The 18,049-nt window shown below is 44.1% G+C and overlaps 1 protein-coding gene across 2 annotated transcripts in view; it reads right to left on the reverse strand.

The window, feature by feature from the left end:
* The window catches only part of PTCHD4 (patched domain containing 4), a 112,963-nt gene extending 108,373 nt beyond the window's left edge, over window positions 1–4,590 (reverse strand). The window contains exon 1 of one of the 2 annotated variants that reach the window (XM_067544852.1): window positions 4,165–4,590. In XM_067544852.1, coding sequence (XP_067400953.1) covers window positions 4,165–4,590 — 426 coding nt within the window. Of the gene's footprint in view, window positions 1–3,990 lie in introns of both variants that reach the window. The other variant, XM_067544851.1, reaches the window with a different exon arrangement.
* Window positions 4,591–18,049: the final 13,459 nt, after the last annotated feature.

The raw sequence follows: 18,049 nt of genomic DNA on the forward strand, positions 1-18,049 counted from the left end.
CATTTTGAAACAGTTTGGGGATGTGAAGTGAACACTTAGAGCAATGGAGGAGGTAGGGAGGGTGAATGGAATCTCCCATACAAAAACACTCCAGACTCCAGTGAAATTGCAGTCATCAGAACAGCTGCTTTACTGGGAACTAATCTAGTCTAGCATTCAGGAACAACTAATGCATAACTGAGGGCAGGGTTACCAAAAATCTGTTTAATGAGGAACCATGTGACCAGTGCCAAGTAGTTAAGTGATGTGTAAGAAATTCTAAGGGATGCTCTTTTGATAGAGAAATTGGCAAATAAAATTAAAAGAAAACAAAGCACAACAAATAACACTCTGTGCTTGTACTTCTATCCAGTTTCATATTTTATTTCATTTGAAATATTCTCAGACACTTTTAATTGCTCCTTCTTCTAATTGGGAAAGGAAATTAACTGGGACAATGGTTGCTTACTGGGGGAATCAGGGGATCCATGTTTGATTTCCTGCTCTATCACAGAGTTCCTGTGTGAGCTTGGGCAACTCACTTATATCCAGATCATCCAAGGTATTTAGGCACCTAGCTCCCATTGAAATCAGACAGGTGCCTAAATACCTTTGAGGACGTGGGCTTTAGTCTCTTGGTGCATCAGTTCCCCATCTGTAAAATGAGGATAACGGCACTGAAGTGCCCCACATTCTTTAACATATTTATTCTCATTGCAGCACTTCTGGCAGATAGGACAGTGCCCCCATTTTATATAGAAAAATCCCAGCTCTTTTGTTGTAGCTTCCAGGCTGCCAGAGAACAATTGTCTCAACAATTTTACCCAGCTGCTTCCCGAACAGCTGGTTCACTGAGCTTGAGCAAAATCCTGCTCAAATTACTGACACAAAACTTCCACTCAAATCAATGGATTTAGCAGGAGTTGACTCATTGTCAGCCCTTAGCTCAGTCTGAAAAAGCAAGGCCAGCTGGAGGCTAAATTAATGATTAGAAAGAGATGGAAATGTGTACTGCTCACAAGGACCTGTTTGTGAGAAATTACGGGGACCACTGCAGACCTCTGACAAAACCAAACCCTGCTTGTATCTGAGTAAGATCATCATTCAAGTTCCTGGGCAAAGTCGGGCTGACACACATTTCTTGGCAGTGACAGGACAGAGACACTGGGGACATCTTTCCAGTTCACAGATAAGTGGTATAGTCCTTACAAGTGATTTAGCCAATCTGAGGACTTTTTAAAAACTCAGAACCATATCTGGTACTCAATTCTCAGGGAAGAGTCCAATGTCCTTCCTCCCTTTGACTTCAGCTTCTTTGGCTGCAGTGGACGTTTACATGAGTAGGAGCCTGGGCTGTCAGTGCAAAAGTGGAGCAGGAGCTGGTACACAGTGAGGGATTTTATTCTCTGTTCTGTATTTGGTGATCTGGGACACACCACAACCTGCTTGCTTTACTGTATCATTTAAAAAGCAACAAAAACCAGACCTCTGCCAAGGGGATAGATAATCACAAATGGACTGGGCCCTGGGGGGCATTGTTTTCCCACCCTGAACATCCAGGCAGTGATTTAGCTAAGTGAATAGAGCGTACAAAGTGTTTGTTTGTAAGCATACACTGACCACTCAAGAATTATTGTCACAGGGCTAGATTGTCCCAGCCCTTCCTCAAATGTGCAGAGGAACCCATGGTAACAAGGATACCACTGGTCCCAAATCAGCCCTGCTCACATTGTGACTCTGGCCATGGGAAGAGGGGGAAGCAGGGGCTACTTGGCCAATACTCACACACTGCAAGCCAGTGAATAGGGAGGGTATGAAGAAGGCATAGGGAGTAGGAGCTGACTCTTCTCCCGTCCTACCGGCCTGCCAAAGTAGCTGGGAACCCAGTGGAGGAATAAGCTGCTCTATGAAAAGGGGTGAAGTACCTACTAGAGCACAACGAAAGGAATTATGACTCTCTGAGTCCACCACCTCCCTGGTTTGCTCCTGGGATGGCACAGCTGTGCACCACCCCCCACACAGGGTAGGCTGGAGGGTTACAAACCTGCCGGTGGTAAGAAAGAGAACAAGCACTGACAAACTGCACTTCTGCGGGAGCATGAACTTCGCCCACCAAAGACGGTTTAAAGCTTTCTCAGAAACACTGGGAACGCTTTTCTTCCTCAGAAGTAGTTAGGTCCAAGTGGCTTTCTCAAAGTTTCAGTAGCACAAATAATAATTACTTACAATAATTAATTCATTTTATTCTAATACAATCACTCAGGGATTCTGATTTCCCACAGCCATGTATTGATGAGTGGATAGAAAGTGCCTGCCTTGGCTAAGTTTAAAGCTAGAGACTAAAGAGCATAAATTCCTTGGCTTGAGAAATGCTGAGCACCTGGCAACTTTCACTGGGAGTCGCAGGTGCATGGCAGGTACTAAGCATCTCACAGAATCAGGCCTTTAGGCTCTGGTAAAGTCCTTACCTGTGTCGAAAAACCATCCATTAGTTGTATTTAGTTCAGTCTCTAGCAGATGTCATTTTTAAATGTATTTACATATTTATTTTTAGAGCAAGGACTCTGGGCACCTTTAGGGAAAAAGAGACGGCAGATCATCCTGAACTCCTCTGCTGGGCTTGGTTAGATGTCCCGAGGGTTCTTTCAGAGCAGCACTTATCCAAATCAGGACAATGTTTCAACGTCATGCAGCCCTAATTCAACTCAGGCAGCCACAGCTCTCCTGTTAAGAAATGTATGGGGGGCTTTTCACAGAGGGGCCCGTGAACCAAATCCTTAGATTGCCACTTAGTTTTTACACCCAATGAGGCAAATCTACATCTCCCTTTCAGACTGCAAGCTCATTGGGGCAGGAACGTGTATAGTTATGGATCAATAAGAAATAAGTAAGGGCAGAGTAATAACTTCATGATCTGTCCAGTAGTTACAAAATCTCTACCATCCTCTACACCCCAGAATATGTGTCTTCTAACAAAAGGTGGAAACAAAAATCCGCCAGAAGCCCCAATGTTTTAGAAGAAAGACCATGACATTTTCTTCCCTTTTGTGGGATTACACCTGACCCAGAAGTATCTATATACTAGGTAATTCTGTTAAATTTGACGATGTAACTCCTGCAAATAATACAATGCTGGCTGGAAGAGTCATGTTTGCAGCAATCCCTGAAACTTCTCTCACCAGCCTCCTGAACACTTTATGTCTCATTTGCTCTTAGCAGATAAATTCCACTAATCTGCAGCCAGCCCAGAAAACCCACAAGAAGTGAAACCACTGAGTGGGGGAAGTAGCATTAAAACGGTCATGTGTTTTGTGCTGAATTGTGTATTTTACTTCAGTTGGCAAGACTGAAATTTATTTAGCCTTTTGCCTTGTTTTGCTTTTGCTGGAAGCCTCTTGTTGATGGGATTCATCCAGTACTCCAGCCAATCAGTCAGTGGCAGAGCTAATTATTTTCACACTGGGATAAGATGTCCACCCCCTCCTATGCATGCAGGTAAAGAAAAAGAAGCAAAGCCAGGATTCCTGGAATCACTACTATACAAATCCTCTGCTGCTTTTACCACACAGAGTCAGTGAGAGACAAGAGCTTATTACGTATTTGAGGAAACCCCTCTCTGGCCATGTTCAAGGTAAATCATGCCATCTGGGAGTGTAAATAGATAATAATGATACATTTTCACCCCAGCTCTCAATGATCAATCCCCACAAATTGTTATAGATCCCCCCAGCCCACCCCACCCCTGCTCGGAGGTATTAATCCTCCAAGATACTATGGCAGGGTCTCATGCTGGATCCAATGCTCTCCTTGATTTAATGCTTCTCATCATTAGTTCCCCCTCAACCCACAGCCTCATCCCCCCTGAAAAAAAGAAGAAAAAAAAAAAGGAAATGCATCAGTTTTAATGCTTCACCCTGAGCCCACTGCATATTTTTTTCCCCTCTTTGCTGTTTAGGACAAGAAATGAAGTGCTGCCTCTTTAATTGGCAAAAGCATGCAGTAAGAGCATACCTTTAATTTAGTGTTGGGATAGCTCACTTGCACCCTGGCTGTTGTCTTATTGGAGAGGGCAGCCTGCCTCAGATCCTCTAGCACTGAAATAATATCATCCAGCACGCATTTCTTATCCTGATTTCTCAACACACACAGATGGGAAAAAGTATAATTATAGCCTTTGTGGTTCACCTTCATTTCCAGCACGGTTCGGTGGAGCTGCAGGATCACATCAGCCTGATGCAAAATATTGCCTCCAGGTTTGGAGAGGAGGATCGCCCTGCCATACCTCCCCGGGGTGTGCAAGTCCGAATAGAGCTGGCTTTTGGACTGCTCGAGCGGGAAGAGGCTGCTGGCTAAGCTCCTCTCGATCTTGGCCAGGCTGTGACTGGGGGCGACCAGCGTCTCCAGGTCCGTTTCCGACTGGAAGCGGTTGAGCAGGCTGAAGCCGAAGATGAGGGTCAGGACTGCGGGCACGGTGAGGAAAAACACCGGATGCCTGCTCACGAACAAGCCCAGCTTGTAGAAGAACGACTGGAGCCCTCTGTGGATCACCTGCCGCAGCATCCTCCACCAGATCCGGCTTGCAGATGCTCCCGGGCGCCTGAGAAAGCACATGTGACATGTGTGGCTCCTTGCCCCCTTCCTGCCAGTTTCCCTTCCCCCCCCCCTCACTCCACTACCCCTTTGCAAGACTGCAGCAAGTTGCAGCAAGGCGGCCAAATATTGATCAGTGGGGCGCGCGGCGCGTGTGTGACGGGCAACGGGGAGTGGGGGGGGGGCAGGGTGGGTCCTGGGTTATTCGTCCCCTCTCTGCCCCGCAGCTAAGAAGCGTCGCCCCCCTTCCTGGCCCCCTCGTCGCCCCGGAGGCTCTGGCATCGTGTCGGGCTCGGTCCTCGCTCTGCAGTGCTGGAGCGCTCCCTCCCCCCCCCTCCGCCCCTGTGCGCTGTGTTCGCGCGAAGCTGCCCAAGGGGGGAGCCGCTCGGTTCTGCGGGATGGACGGGCTGGGCTGCAGCCGTGTGCCCCGGCGTTGTAACGGGAGAAGGTGCGGGGCGGTGGACATTGCTGGGGTGTGTGTATTTGTAGAGCGGTTTCCAGCAGGGTCACACAAGTCCGGGGACTGGCGTGCGGATGGGAGAGAGACAAGAGACTGATCACAGGGAAATGACTGATCCACGGGAATGGGACACCCCCCCCGGCCTGTGAGCCCCTGCTCGCCTCCTCTGGGGACTCTCGCTCGGGCGGCGAATGTTAACACGTGAATATAGCACGACCCACCCCGGGCAGATGCACGCCGCGGGGCTTGCAGAGATGCAGGGAGTCCCTGCCCGGGAGCTGCAGCTGCGGGCGGGCTGGCTTGACTTCTGCTTGGGACAGGAGTGTTTCCAAGCGAAGGATAGTTTCTCTCATCCCCTTCCCTGCTGCTTCTCTAGCCGGAGCCTTTCTTTTAGAGGAAATGGGGGGAGGAGGGGAGGTTAAAGGGGATTTGGGTTCCTATTTTGTTAAGTGATTGTGTGTATATCTATTCTGCTCCCTAATCGTTAGGCCAGGTTAAACCCAGTCCCAGCCCTGCCCTGTCCCTCAACACCCTGCATTAGGACTCTGCCACATCAGTTGCTTTGTTTCCAACCTGGGGGGTGGGGGGTGTTAACAGAGAGTATATTTCTTCCCACCTTCTGCGCAATAATGTAAATTTAGCTTCCCAAGCAGGGACTGCCCCAAAGATCAGCTGAGGAAAGCTACAATTCCCAGGGTGGGAGATATGCAGAGGGGACTAGAGCAGTGTTTCTCAACCTTTTTGGTACCAGGGACCGCTTGCTGCCTTCCTCAACTGTGTCAGGGAAATGTCAGGGACCTGTGCGACAAACATTTGAACTAGACGCAGAGGTTGGCAACCTTAACAAAGGGCTGTGCCCAATCTTCCCCCTTTGCCCCTCTCCCAGTGTCTGCAGCGGGGGGCAGTGTGCAGCCCCTGTTCTGGAGATAGTGGTGGTCTGGAGCCCGGTCCAGAGGCAATGTCGAGGGCAGGGATGGCACAGCTCCGGCCAGGGCGCCGCGTGCCACTCAAAATCGGCGCACATGCCACTTTTGGCATGCGTGCTGCAGCTTGCTGACCCCTGAACTAGAGGATCCATCATGTAACAAACACATTTCCTAAAACTAGGCAGTAATTACCAGCCCCTAAATGAATAATAACCCAACTGAGGCTACAGTAAGGACAATACTCCAGAAAAAGTCCTCCAAAATATATCCACAAACAATATGTCACATCAGAGTAGAGGATTCTTTTGTGTTGTTTCTGAGGACAAAAGGAAAGTACGGAAGACCCAGGTGGTTGTTTGCAGGACAGCAGCTCTTTGGCTCATCATCTGAGTGGAAGTTTCTAAGCAGGAGGAATTGTTCTCTGCAGGATGCTTTAGCCAGGATGCTTGGGACGGCAGGCTCAGTGTTATCAGTAGTGATAGCACCTTGCAGAAAAGCAAGAAAAGAAGAAGGATTTCCCCTCTACTATCATTTAAACCACAGGTTTATTAATCTCTAATTTAAGTCTTAAGGGGGAAAAACAAACAAAGCTCTGGGTACCTGCGTAAAGGTGTAATACCTTAAAAATTCCCATATAGACTCTATAGCCCATTTTTGTCAAACAAAAACTGATTCACCCTGGTGAGATTGTGAAAAGGTTAGGATGTTGTGAGCTGCTTTCATAACAAGCTAATGTTGCAACATAAGGAGATCAGGAAAAAAACAGAAAGCTTGAGCCCACGGGTTAACAGATTTGATTCACACCAAGATTTACTAGCAAGAGGCTGGACAGAGCTTCCTCACTCATCCAAATAATTTATCACAGACCTTGCAGAGAAGAGGTGTCACTAAATTATCCCTAAGTGCTCAGGAGACTTGCAGTGGCAGATCTTGAATGGCATTATAGCAGTCAATCGCTTTGTGAACCACAAGCATCCCCCACCCCCAGGTGTCTGCACAGTGCCCCTTTTGTTAGGTCTCGGATAGGGTGTTTCATTTTTTCCTCCATTTCCCCCATTTGATTCCTCTTTTTGATTTTTTTGTAGCAGCTATTCAGTGGCTTGGGACTGGTTTTCTCCAGGCACTGGTTTATTTTGGCAGTGACAAACAACACTTGCACATGGCCTGTTTCTTACTTGACCAATTTTTTACCTGGGCAGGCTAAACTGGCTGTTTGGAAATCTCACAAGCACAGAGTGGAGGGCAGAGGGGAGGGGTGTGCTGGGGTTGTTCTGCACACTGATTGTGGCCTGGCTGCACAGTGACTACTCCCTTTTATAAACTGATTTTTAATCTGGATGTGTTTCAGTTGACCTGATAGGTTAATAATATTTTGGGTGAATCTGGCGATTGTGATGCCTTAGTGATCTATGTGCAATGTTTGCTCAGGATGGGTTTCTCTTTATATATTCCTTTCTGTGCGTATGTTGTAATGCATCGTAGTTAATATTTTATAACACTCTGTATATGTTTTATATGCAATTTTATGGTGTATAAAGGTATTTTTGACATCCCTAAATTCTCTCTTTCTCACATGAACAGACATGCACTTACTTCACACATACACACACACTTACTTTTCAACCTGATCAGACACACAAAAAGGAGGTTTCTCAAGATCTTTGCGAGGACAACAAAGGTATTCTTTTTAGGTCTATATCCAACAACATATATCATGGACATGAAGCTATTGTGGTTTTGAAGGAACCATGACCTCTAACACTGACAAGTGATGAAAGGGCAGGAATACAGACCCAAATTTCCAAAACCAGGTGCCTAAAGTTAGCTTCCTTAATCCATATTTAGGTACGTAAATACAAATGGCCTGATTTTGAGAAGAACTTATCAATGGCAGTTGCAGGTGATCAGTATCTTTAAAAATCAGGCTGTTTTTAGATCGGTGCCTAAATATGAATTTAAGAGCCTATGTTCAGGCACCTGCATTTGTAGATACTGGGCATAGTCCTTACAGGAAATGGTCTAACATGGATACTCAGACAAAAAAAAAATCGCTATTTTAGATTTGCTAAATGTAAGGCCTTGTCTATGTTGGGAATTAGCCTCAATTTCAGCCATCAGAGTAGCTGTACCATTGCAAATGTTGAGTGCCGGAAAGAAAAGGAAGTTTGTCCCTATCTTGGTTCCAGGCAGGGTTAATCTCCACCAGTGCAAAATGCAGCTTTCCTTGTCTCTTCTCTGATGCAGCTATACCAACAACCGAAATCAGGGCTAATGCCCACTGTGGACAAGGTCTAAATTTAAAGGTCCTAGTGTGATCTTTTGAACTTACGCACAAATTTGACCTCCCGCATGTCATCCTCTATCTCCATGTTATTGCAGAAGTGGGCACATAATGATGTGGGGGCCTTGATCTAGTAGGCCCTTCTGGCCTTCTCTATGAAATAGAGGAAGGGTTCACACCAGAGTACGTTTTACTACCAATTTCATAGTACCATGTTTCCTGCAATGAGGGAAAGGTGAACACACGCGCGTGCCCTTTTCACCGTGCATGGGTTGTATCTTTGATAACTGTTGTATTTCACAGTGTTTTGCATATGGCAGTACGTTGTCGGAAGCTGTCAGCCACCTCTGAATGAGGCATAGAAGTGCCTTTCATTCCGAGGCGTTCATGGTAAAAAACCCTTTATGTAGAGGGACTTTTTGACCCTGATGATACTTTGCCCTGCATCTCAGGTAGTCATTTACAGCAGCACAAAGTCAGAGCAAAAAAGGTGTAAAATGCCCCAATTGGGTAGTATTTTACACTGATTTTGCATGTGTGGAACATGTAAGGCAAGATTAGGGCCCTTTTGAATCTAGACATAACACATATAATATGATTTCCTGACTTGATTCACCAGAGACATATTGCAATGAATATTGCCTGTACAGGGAACAGTGCTGTTCAGCATATTCATAAATGATCTAGACAAAGGGATGAGCAGTGAGATGGCAAAGTTTGCAGGAGATACAAAATTACTCAAGTAATTACTTAATTAATCAACTCCAATTGCTTTGGACTTAACTAAGAATTACCAAGGGTTCTCACAAAACTGGGTGATGGCGACAAAATGGCAGAAGAAATTCATTGTTCATAAATGCAAGCAGTAAAAAAAAAAAGCTAACAATTTTAGGAACCATTAGGAAAGGAATAGATAATAAGACAGAAAATATCATAATGCCACTATATAAATCCATGGTACACCCATCCCTTGAATACTACATCCAGTTCTGGTCACCCCATCTCGTAAAAGTTCTATTAATATTGGAAACTGTAGAGGGAAGGGTAACAAAAATGATCAAGGGTATGGAACACCTTCCATAGGAGGAGAGATTAAAAAGACTGAGACTGTTCCTCTTGGAAATGAGATGACTAAGGGGGAATATGATAGAGGTCTATGAAATTATCAATGATGTAGAGAAAGTGAATAAGGAAGTGTTATTTACCCCTTCACACATAGCACAAGAATTGGGGGTCAATCAATGAAATTAATAGGCAGAAGGTTTAAAACAAAGAAAAGGACATTTTTCTTCATACAAAACACAGTCAACTTGTGAAACTCATTGCCTGGCATGTTGTGAAGGCCAAAAGTATAGCTGGGTTAAAAAAAATGATATAAGTTCATGGAGGATAGGTCTATCAATGGCTATTAGCCAAAATGGCTAATCCTCTGACTGTCAGATCCTGGACTAGATGATAGGGTATGGATCACTCAATAATTGCCCCGTACTGACCCATCTTTGTAAAACTGGTTGAGATGTATGGATGAATATTGTTATTTAAGTGGTCAGTATCATTGTTAAGAATTTCTGATTCCTTGAATCAACGGAGGTCATGGAATTATGATTCAGTCAACACAGAGGAAAGTCTGAGAGGGTCTTTTGGAAAATGATTTAGGATGCTATGTTGCATTTTCAGAAGTGAGTCGGGTAACTTGGGCCAGATTTTTAAAGGTAGATATGTGTCCTGTGGGATTTTCAAAAGAATCTAAGTGCCTAACTCTAACGGAGGTTAGGTGTTTAGGCATTTTTGAAACTCTCACTAATAAAATAAAATAATACTGAGCTCTTTTATAGCACTAGGCACCTATCTGCATCGCTAAATGCATTTACAAATCTGAGCTTTGGGGCCTATGTCTCACTAATGCTCCTAAGTGACTAAGACAATTTTGAAAATGGGATTTAGGCTCCTAAATCACTTAGGTATTTTTTGAAAATGTTATCTCATGTTATTCATTTTGGCCGGATCACCCTCTATGTGCATTTTCTATCCCGTTTTTGGAATTCACCTTCCCTGCCCATTTCTTTCCTTACTTAAAGACACATTACTCACTTTAGTCACAGAGCGCTATGAAAATACCTACTGTACACTGGATAACTAATATATTTTACTAGTGTTTGTACATTTCATCCAGAAGAAAATGTTCCCCCTGGAAATACAGTTTTCACTGTTATTTGAAAAGTCAGCCTCGCAGAGTGAAATCATGGTTGTCTGTGAATTTGCCATATCTACAATATAAAACCAATTTTTCCTGGGGAAATGAGCCTCACGGTGCCTTAACCATTTCAGAATGCCATCGGAATCCCATCAAGACAAATGCATTTTTTCTTGACCAAACTGGCTTCAATATGTTGGGATCCTAAAGGTTATGCATCCAAGCTGCTGTTCTGCTTTTCAACACCACGCATTTTATGAGAAAAAAAGAGGTGAACATGAAACAAAAATTTCTTTAAAAAATGTGATTTTGCTCAGGTTCCATAAAATGCGGAGAATATTCACACAGCCTCAGTGAATCAGTCGTAATGAAAATCGAAGACACATGGTGCTCATGTAATGGGAAATTATGGCCAAAAGAGAAATAGCAGCAGCATCATGCTGGCTACATCTGCTCCTTAGTACTCAAAGGGTTCTTTTGTCAAAAGCAAGCAGATGACACCCTCTTCCTAATCTTGCCTTTCTGGGTCATGTTGCTGAAGCTGAGCTGGTCTCAGGATACTAGAGAGACAAGGTGGGTGAGGTGATATCTTTTATTGGACCAACTTCTGTTGGTGAGAGAGATAAGCTTTCAAGCTTACATGTAAAATATTAAATAAAAGATCAAATAAAATTGTCATTAAAAGATATTACCTCACCCACCTTGTCTTTCTGAGTCACATTATTAAGAAATTGGTAGCAAAGCAGACTCCAGCAACAGCTGATCTAAAGTAGTGTTCAACATCCTTCCTAATCAGTCTTCTGATCAGGGAAGAGCAAGCAATGTTGCTGGTAATGCAGATGGATTATTATTTAACATTTTTCTTGTGGTGTGGCCAAGAGGCCTCCATCAGATCAGATCCTCATTGTGCTAGTGCTGTACACACATACTGTAAATGACAATCCTTGTCCCTCAAAGAGTGTGTATTCTGGAAGGCAAGACATAGCAGTTGAAGGAGACACACTAAGGAAAGACAGAATAACAAAAACAACAGGACTTTTTCATGGGTTCATGAAAGCCAGCAGGGGCCTTTAGGTCATCTCATCTGACCTCCTGAATGACACAAGCCATATAATTTCACCCAGTAACTCCTGTACTGAGTCTAATAAATTGAGTTTCACTAAAGAATGTCTTCCAGAAAGACATCCAATTCTGATTTTAGCACATACCAGCTATATAAAATAACAGAATCCCTAGACAATTGGATGCAGTCATCACAACTTGCCACAGCCTGGCAAATTATTAGCTGGCAGTTTCCTTACTGCAGAGGTGAGTTTTGAGAAGAGATAGGGTGACCAAATATCCCAATTTTATAGGGATAGTCCCAACATTCAGAGCTTTTTCTTATTTAAGTACCCATTAGCCCTGACCCCCTGTCCTGATTTTTCACACTTATCTGGTCACCCTAAGGAAAGACTTGGAGGAGGACAATGCATTGTTGGCCTTACAGATGGATTAGGTTTCCTTACACATAAGAAGAGGACAAATGTCTATACTGATAATAATAAAGCTATCATCTACCTACAGTACTTGGAAGGCAGGGGAAAGACATAGACAGTGTGCGAATCTTTCCTTTGGGGGGGGCTACAGAGTGCCAGAAGATCCCTAGAAGTGGAGGGGCCACCGAGGCCCGGACCATGGCCCGGCCCCCAGTGAGAACCCGCCTCCATTCCACCTCTTCCTCCAAGGCCCTGCCCTCACTTCACTGCCCAGCCCTGGCCTTACGCTCTGCCACAGGGCTTCTCACTGCCCCCCTGGGTTTCTTACTGCCCCCTTCCCACCCACCCCAGGCTCCTTACTGCCCTGTCCCCATGGGTCATTGCTGCCCCACCATGCTCTCCAGGGCTCAGACCTGTCCTTTGCCTCTGCTTACACCCCGTGAGGCCCTGGGAGGGGAAGGAGAGAGGCCTGTGCTGTAGCTGGAGATGGCAGGGTGGCTCTGGCCTGCGGCTGCCCAGGGAGCTCGCATTAAGCCGGACTTGACCCTCAGGAGGTAGGAGCTCGGTGCCGCCACTGCTTTCCCTTGCATCGAGGAGCGCTGGGCTTCAACCAAGTCTGGGAAGTGCCTCCTCCATGGGTCAGCGCTGAGGTAGCTAGGCACTGGCCCCCTGGCTGTGCTGGCAGCTGCATTGATACCGCCGCCCCAACTTCCTGCCCCGGGCTCTCTGCCCGGCCAAGCACAATTCTGTGGACAGCCTGCGGACAGGCAGAGCTGGAGTGTTGTGCCTGTGGACAGGCAGGCGGGAAGAGAAGGAATGGGGGCAGAGCCTCAGGGAAGCTATAGTTATCAATTGACACTCAGCTCTGTCTCTCACAAATCTTTATCAGCGCCAACATGGAAGCTAGGAAAGAGGGATGGTCCATTGTTTCGGGGACTATCCTAGCACCTTGGAGACTGGGTTCAATACCCAGCTGGGTCACAGATTTTCTGTGTGATTTTGGGCAAGTCACTTAGCCTCTTTCTGCCTTTGCTCCCCATAAGTAAAATGGGATAATCCCTACCAGCAGTGGTTGTGAGGGTAAGTTTATTAAAGATTGTGAGGCACTCAGATACTCTGGTAATGGGGCCATGCCAGTAAATAAAATAGCATAGATACTGCAGTGATGGGTGCTTGAAAATATGCATAGTTAGAGACATGGCTCATCACACACTAATTCCCATCAGTGTAGAAAAATCATAGAGAAGATGGAAAGAAGCTTGCTTATTATCTATGGAATACATGATAGAGGGGTAAAAAAGTTTTACTAGTGTGAGTCACATTACTCACGCATCATGATGCCACAAGTGAATTATACAAGGCATCACAAATGACAAAAAGCGTATATGGCTTTAGAGGTCAATATTAATAATATGAAGTGCTTCCAAATGTGAGTAAGGGGTCACTGTCCTATTGAAACCAGTGATGCAATATGTTCCCTATGGTTAATACCAATCAATGGCATCAGTGGCATCGTCTAATGAATTAATCAAGATGTTAATGAAATTTGCTGAGGATACTAAATCAGGAAGGTTTGTAAATATGAGCGAGGCCAAAGATGTAATACAAAGGTACCTAAAGATGTTAGAAATATTGCCAGAAAATAACAACAGGAGATTCTATATGGAAAAATGCTACTAAATTTGGAAATAAAATATGCAAAATACAGATCTACAAAGCAATGTATGATAGTGCATAGCAGATTAGACATGAGTTTGAAAGGAGATTTGGCAGCAGCAAAAGGCAATGCAATGTTGGGTTGCTTACACAGAGATCTCTTATCATGAAACAGTGAAGTAATAGCCCCTCTCTATATTTCTGATGTATCTACACCTGGAAAAGTGTGTTCAGTTGTGGGTATCATTTTATCAGAAAGATACTAGAAAATTGTAGAGAGTTTAGCAAGAATGATCACTGGGCTGGATGGCCTGGGTCATCTTTAATGATTAAAAGGGCTGGAAAAAAGTAGAGTTTGGCTCTAAGTGATGTCTTAAAGGCCAGACTGCCATATGCATATTCACAATGATAGTACCATAAATAGCATCACTAAATTCAGTGTGACTACTCAACGAGATTGAGGATATCAGAGTCTGGTTTCTGAGTGGACAAGACTGTGAGCAGCAAGGAGGAAGAGAAGTTATTTAGGGTGGCCAGAAGGGGTGTAACTAGAGGCCTGTCTACATGAGAAAGTTGCATCAATTTAACTTGGGCCTGGTCTACACTACATGACTAGGTCAATATAAGCTGCCTTGCATTGACCTTTCTGTAGAAGTGTCTTCACTTAAATTTGGCTCCCACTGACATAAGTGCCTCCCTATGCTGATTTAGTAACAACACGTCTCCGAGCAGCATAGAGTCATGGTCGATGTAACTTAGTTGATGCAGTATCATTGTAGATACTGCATTGCTTACATCAACTGATACTGGCTTTCAGGAATCATCCCACAATACTCCACACTGACAATACAACTGACACAAGCGCTCCTGGTGAGAACGCACAACATGGACCGAAAGAGCCAAATGTGCACACACACAAGCGATTTAATAACTGCCGTGGCTGTATGCCAACGTAAGTTAGGTTGATGTAATTCTGTAGAATAAACATGCCTTAGTGTGTGATTTTAAAACAGACACAATTAAACTGGTGCAAAAAGGCTGTGTTGACACTTGTCTTAAATTATGCTTACTTTTTGGCTTAGTTTAAATTCATCAGGAGTAGGTTTAATCTAAACTAATAATATAAGCCACTTTTAAAATTAAATATGAGCACCCACAAGGCCTTTTGCAAAGTTTAACTCAACTGGTATAAAAAACATTTATGTTAAACCAGTGCATCTTCCTTGTGTAGATAAGATCTAAGGGTACTGGACTGAAATTAAGTACGGGAAAAAATAGGGTGAATGAGGAAAAGCTTCCTAACAATGAGTTCTTTTAGGAAGTGGACTAGTCTTCTTTGGAAAGTGATGGGACCCCTGTTATGAAGACATTTTCGGAGTAGATTGGAATGATGGTATTTCTTACCTGTTAAGCCTGAAGGTGTTTATTATTTGGGGTACCAGCAAATTTAAAGAAAAATTTGCAAAGCTTTATAAATCTAATACATTGTGTTTACTGATTTAGCTGTTATCAATCACATTAGGCGCACAGGTAATGACTGGTACTATTACTACAACGTGGGGTTCTTCTCTTTAATGACTTTTCCCTTCAGCAAACATTCTTAAACCAGGAGAATTTACACCAGATTGCCGTGAATTGGGGCAGAACCATTGAAATCAGCAGAACTATGCTCATTTTCTGCCATTTGAGGATTGTCTCTCCCAGCTCAGGGTCAGATACTTAAGACTTTTTCTGTGCCCGCTGCACCGCCTCAACGTTACAAAAGTGCTACAATCTTCTTGTCACTGCAAAATTATGCTGAAAATTATTGATGAAATTCAATAAAGAAAAGTGTAAAGTACTCCACTTAGGAAGGAAAAATCAAACTGGGGAATAATGATCTAGGTCAGTGGTTCCCAACACATGGCCCAGGGGCCAAATGTGGCTCGTGGGGTCTTTCAAAGTGACCCGCTGCTCCCCTCCCGCTGGCTGCAGAAGGGAGCTGCTGCCTAAGGACCCAGGCGGAGCGTGGTGCCATGGGGCTGCAAGACCAAGGGGATGGGAGATCAGCACTGCCCTCCCCTGGTTCCAGCAGGGAGCATGGCAAAGTGCTGTGCCTGGGTCTCTAAGCGGAGTGTTGCTGGAGTCCCCTGCTGGATCCTGAGGGAGGGGAGCACTGATCTCCTGATCTCCCTGGCTGTAGAAGGGAGCCACTTCCTAGGGACCCAGGTGGAGCGCACAGGGTTACAGGACGCATGTGGTTTCCCTCCTGCAGCCAGGGGCACAGGAGATCAGCACGGAGGCAGCCTCCTTGCTAAACTTCTGTCTGGCTGCAGTGCGGGGTAGGGGGGTCAGAGCAGCCAGGATCCACCATGCTTGAGGAGAGGGGCAGGCCACCCACCGTGACTTAGCTGCCAGACCATGTGTTCCGTGTGTAGCAACAGTCACTCATATACACTAGTGCTTTGTCTGTGAGTGTGTGACGTACTATGAGTAATTTGTAGGTGTAAAATCGTGAATGTAAAAATGAGCACAGTAGCATCAAAATGTTTACTTTAAATATGTAGTGATTTGTAGTCCTTAATGGTGTATACGGCAATGCAGTGTTTATGAATTGATAGACTGGTGGCCCTTCAGGGTTGTAAAAACTATATTTGTGGCCCTCGAGTCAAAAAGGTTGGGAACCACGGAGCTAGGTAATAGTGCTGCTGAAAAGGTCTGGGGATTAAAGTGGATTACAAAATAAATATAAGTCAACAATGTGATGTAATTGCAAAACCGGCTAATATTTTGGGGTGTATTAACAGAAAAGTTGTATGCAAGACATGGGAGGTAATTGTCCCACACTATTCAGCACTGGTGAGGCCTCAGCTGGAATAATGTGTCCAATTCTGGGCATCACACGTTAGAAAAAACGTGGACAAATCGGAGAGATTCCAGAGGCGAACAACAAAAATGATAAAAAAATCAAACAAAGCCTCTCCTGTGTCAAGTGTCTCTTATTGCTTCTGTAAAAATGAAAACACATCTCTTCAGCTGTTGTTATTGTGCCATACCAATGGTGAACGCTCATTTTTTCCCGATGCATCTTTATTTTCATTTCCCTGCATATTCTGAAAATAGAAGAATGCTGCACTCCCAAAACAAGGTTTTCTATAATAACACACTCTTTGATGCAAAGCTACAGAATTGTAAATTCAGACTGGTTATAGTTGTGTTTGCTACAGGTCCCATCCAAAGCCTTTGGAAGTCAATTGGAACCTTTCCATTTACTTCAATGGGCTTTAGATAAGGCACTATGACAGTATAGTATTATGTTTTTTAAAGCCTATAAACCCAAATAACGGTGGGAGAGAAAGGTGTGGTGTAGTGGTCTGAGCAAAGGAATGACTGTCAGGAAGTCCTTAGTTTTAATTGTATCTCTGCTATTGTCATGGCTGGAAGTTTATCCTGTTTGTCTTGGCTTCTGTATGTGTAAACTCAAGATGCTACTTGTTTACCTAATTCAGTGCAGGGGATGGAACTCAGTATTAATTCATGTTTGTTCAAGATAAAAATTCCATACAGCAAAACCTGCACAAAACACTACTTTTATGAGGCACACACATGTCTTAAGATACTGCCCAAAGTGTCTCAAGAACAATTCTGCTTCTTCTTCATTAGAAGGCTCCCTGCTGCCTCTATTAAAAGACCATTTATTGTCTATCCCTTGCGATGATGCCTAAGAAAGGCTTCACTGTATAAATGCTAAGCTCTTTTTTGTCAGGGCTGAGTGCAATGTTTTTGCTCTTAAATCAAGAGAACAGTGTGGACAATGATGAGAAGCAGTGCAGGAAAGTCAGATTCAGGGCTTACTTTTTTGGGACTGGTGTTTACTAGAGAGAAACAGCTCTTGCTCTCTTAGTGGAATCACAGGTTCTCCGATGACTAGAAGAGAATAGGTTAGTTTCAGAAAAGGGAAAAACAAACAATATGGATACGTATGAATCTGCATCCAGGTCTGCAGTTATGCTGCACCCTCCAAAACCCACTAAACTCATTTCCTTGAGTCATTTATACCGGGGAAAACACTGGAGAATACATCATAAAGGACAAATCTAAATTGACAGGAGTACGGGCAAGACCAGCTACAAATATAAGTCTCTTCCATCTCTAGCTTCTCACACACACACACCAACAACAAACAAAATGCCAACCAAAAGCCTATTTTTAAAGAAGACTATTAAGATTGCAAAATCAAGCACTCAAAAGTTAGGAAATGCCAGAACTTAGATTGCTTGTGCAACCTTAATTCAGTTCCCTTATGCCTACTCATTATGCTATAGTCTAATTACAGCGGGCAGACTTTAAATAATACATGGCCTCATCCATGGAATGGTGAGGATAAAAAGAAATATTGAATAACTATCAATTCAGTTAACACAGTACATAACATGGACAAAGTAGGGGTCTTGTGCGAAAAATAGCATATGATAATGTAATTAAAGACTGTATCATGATCACTGC

The sequence above is a fragment of the Emydura macquarii genome, unplaced genomic scaffold (genome assembly GCF_026122565.2).
Source record: "Emydura macquarii macquarii isolate MOO-44397 ecotype Brisbane River unplaced genomic scaffold, CSIRO-AGI_Emac_v2 contig_1027, whole genome shotgun sequence".
Taxonomy (NCBI): Eukaryota; Metazoa; Chordata; order Testudines; family Chelidae; genus Emydura; species Emydura macquarii.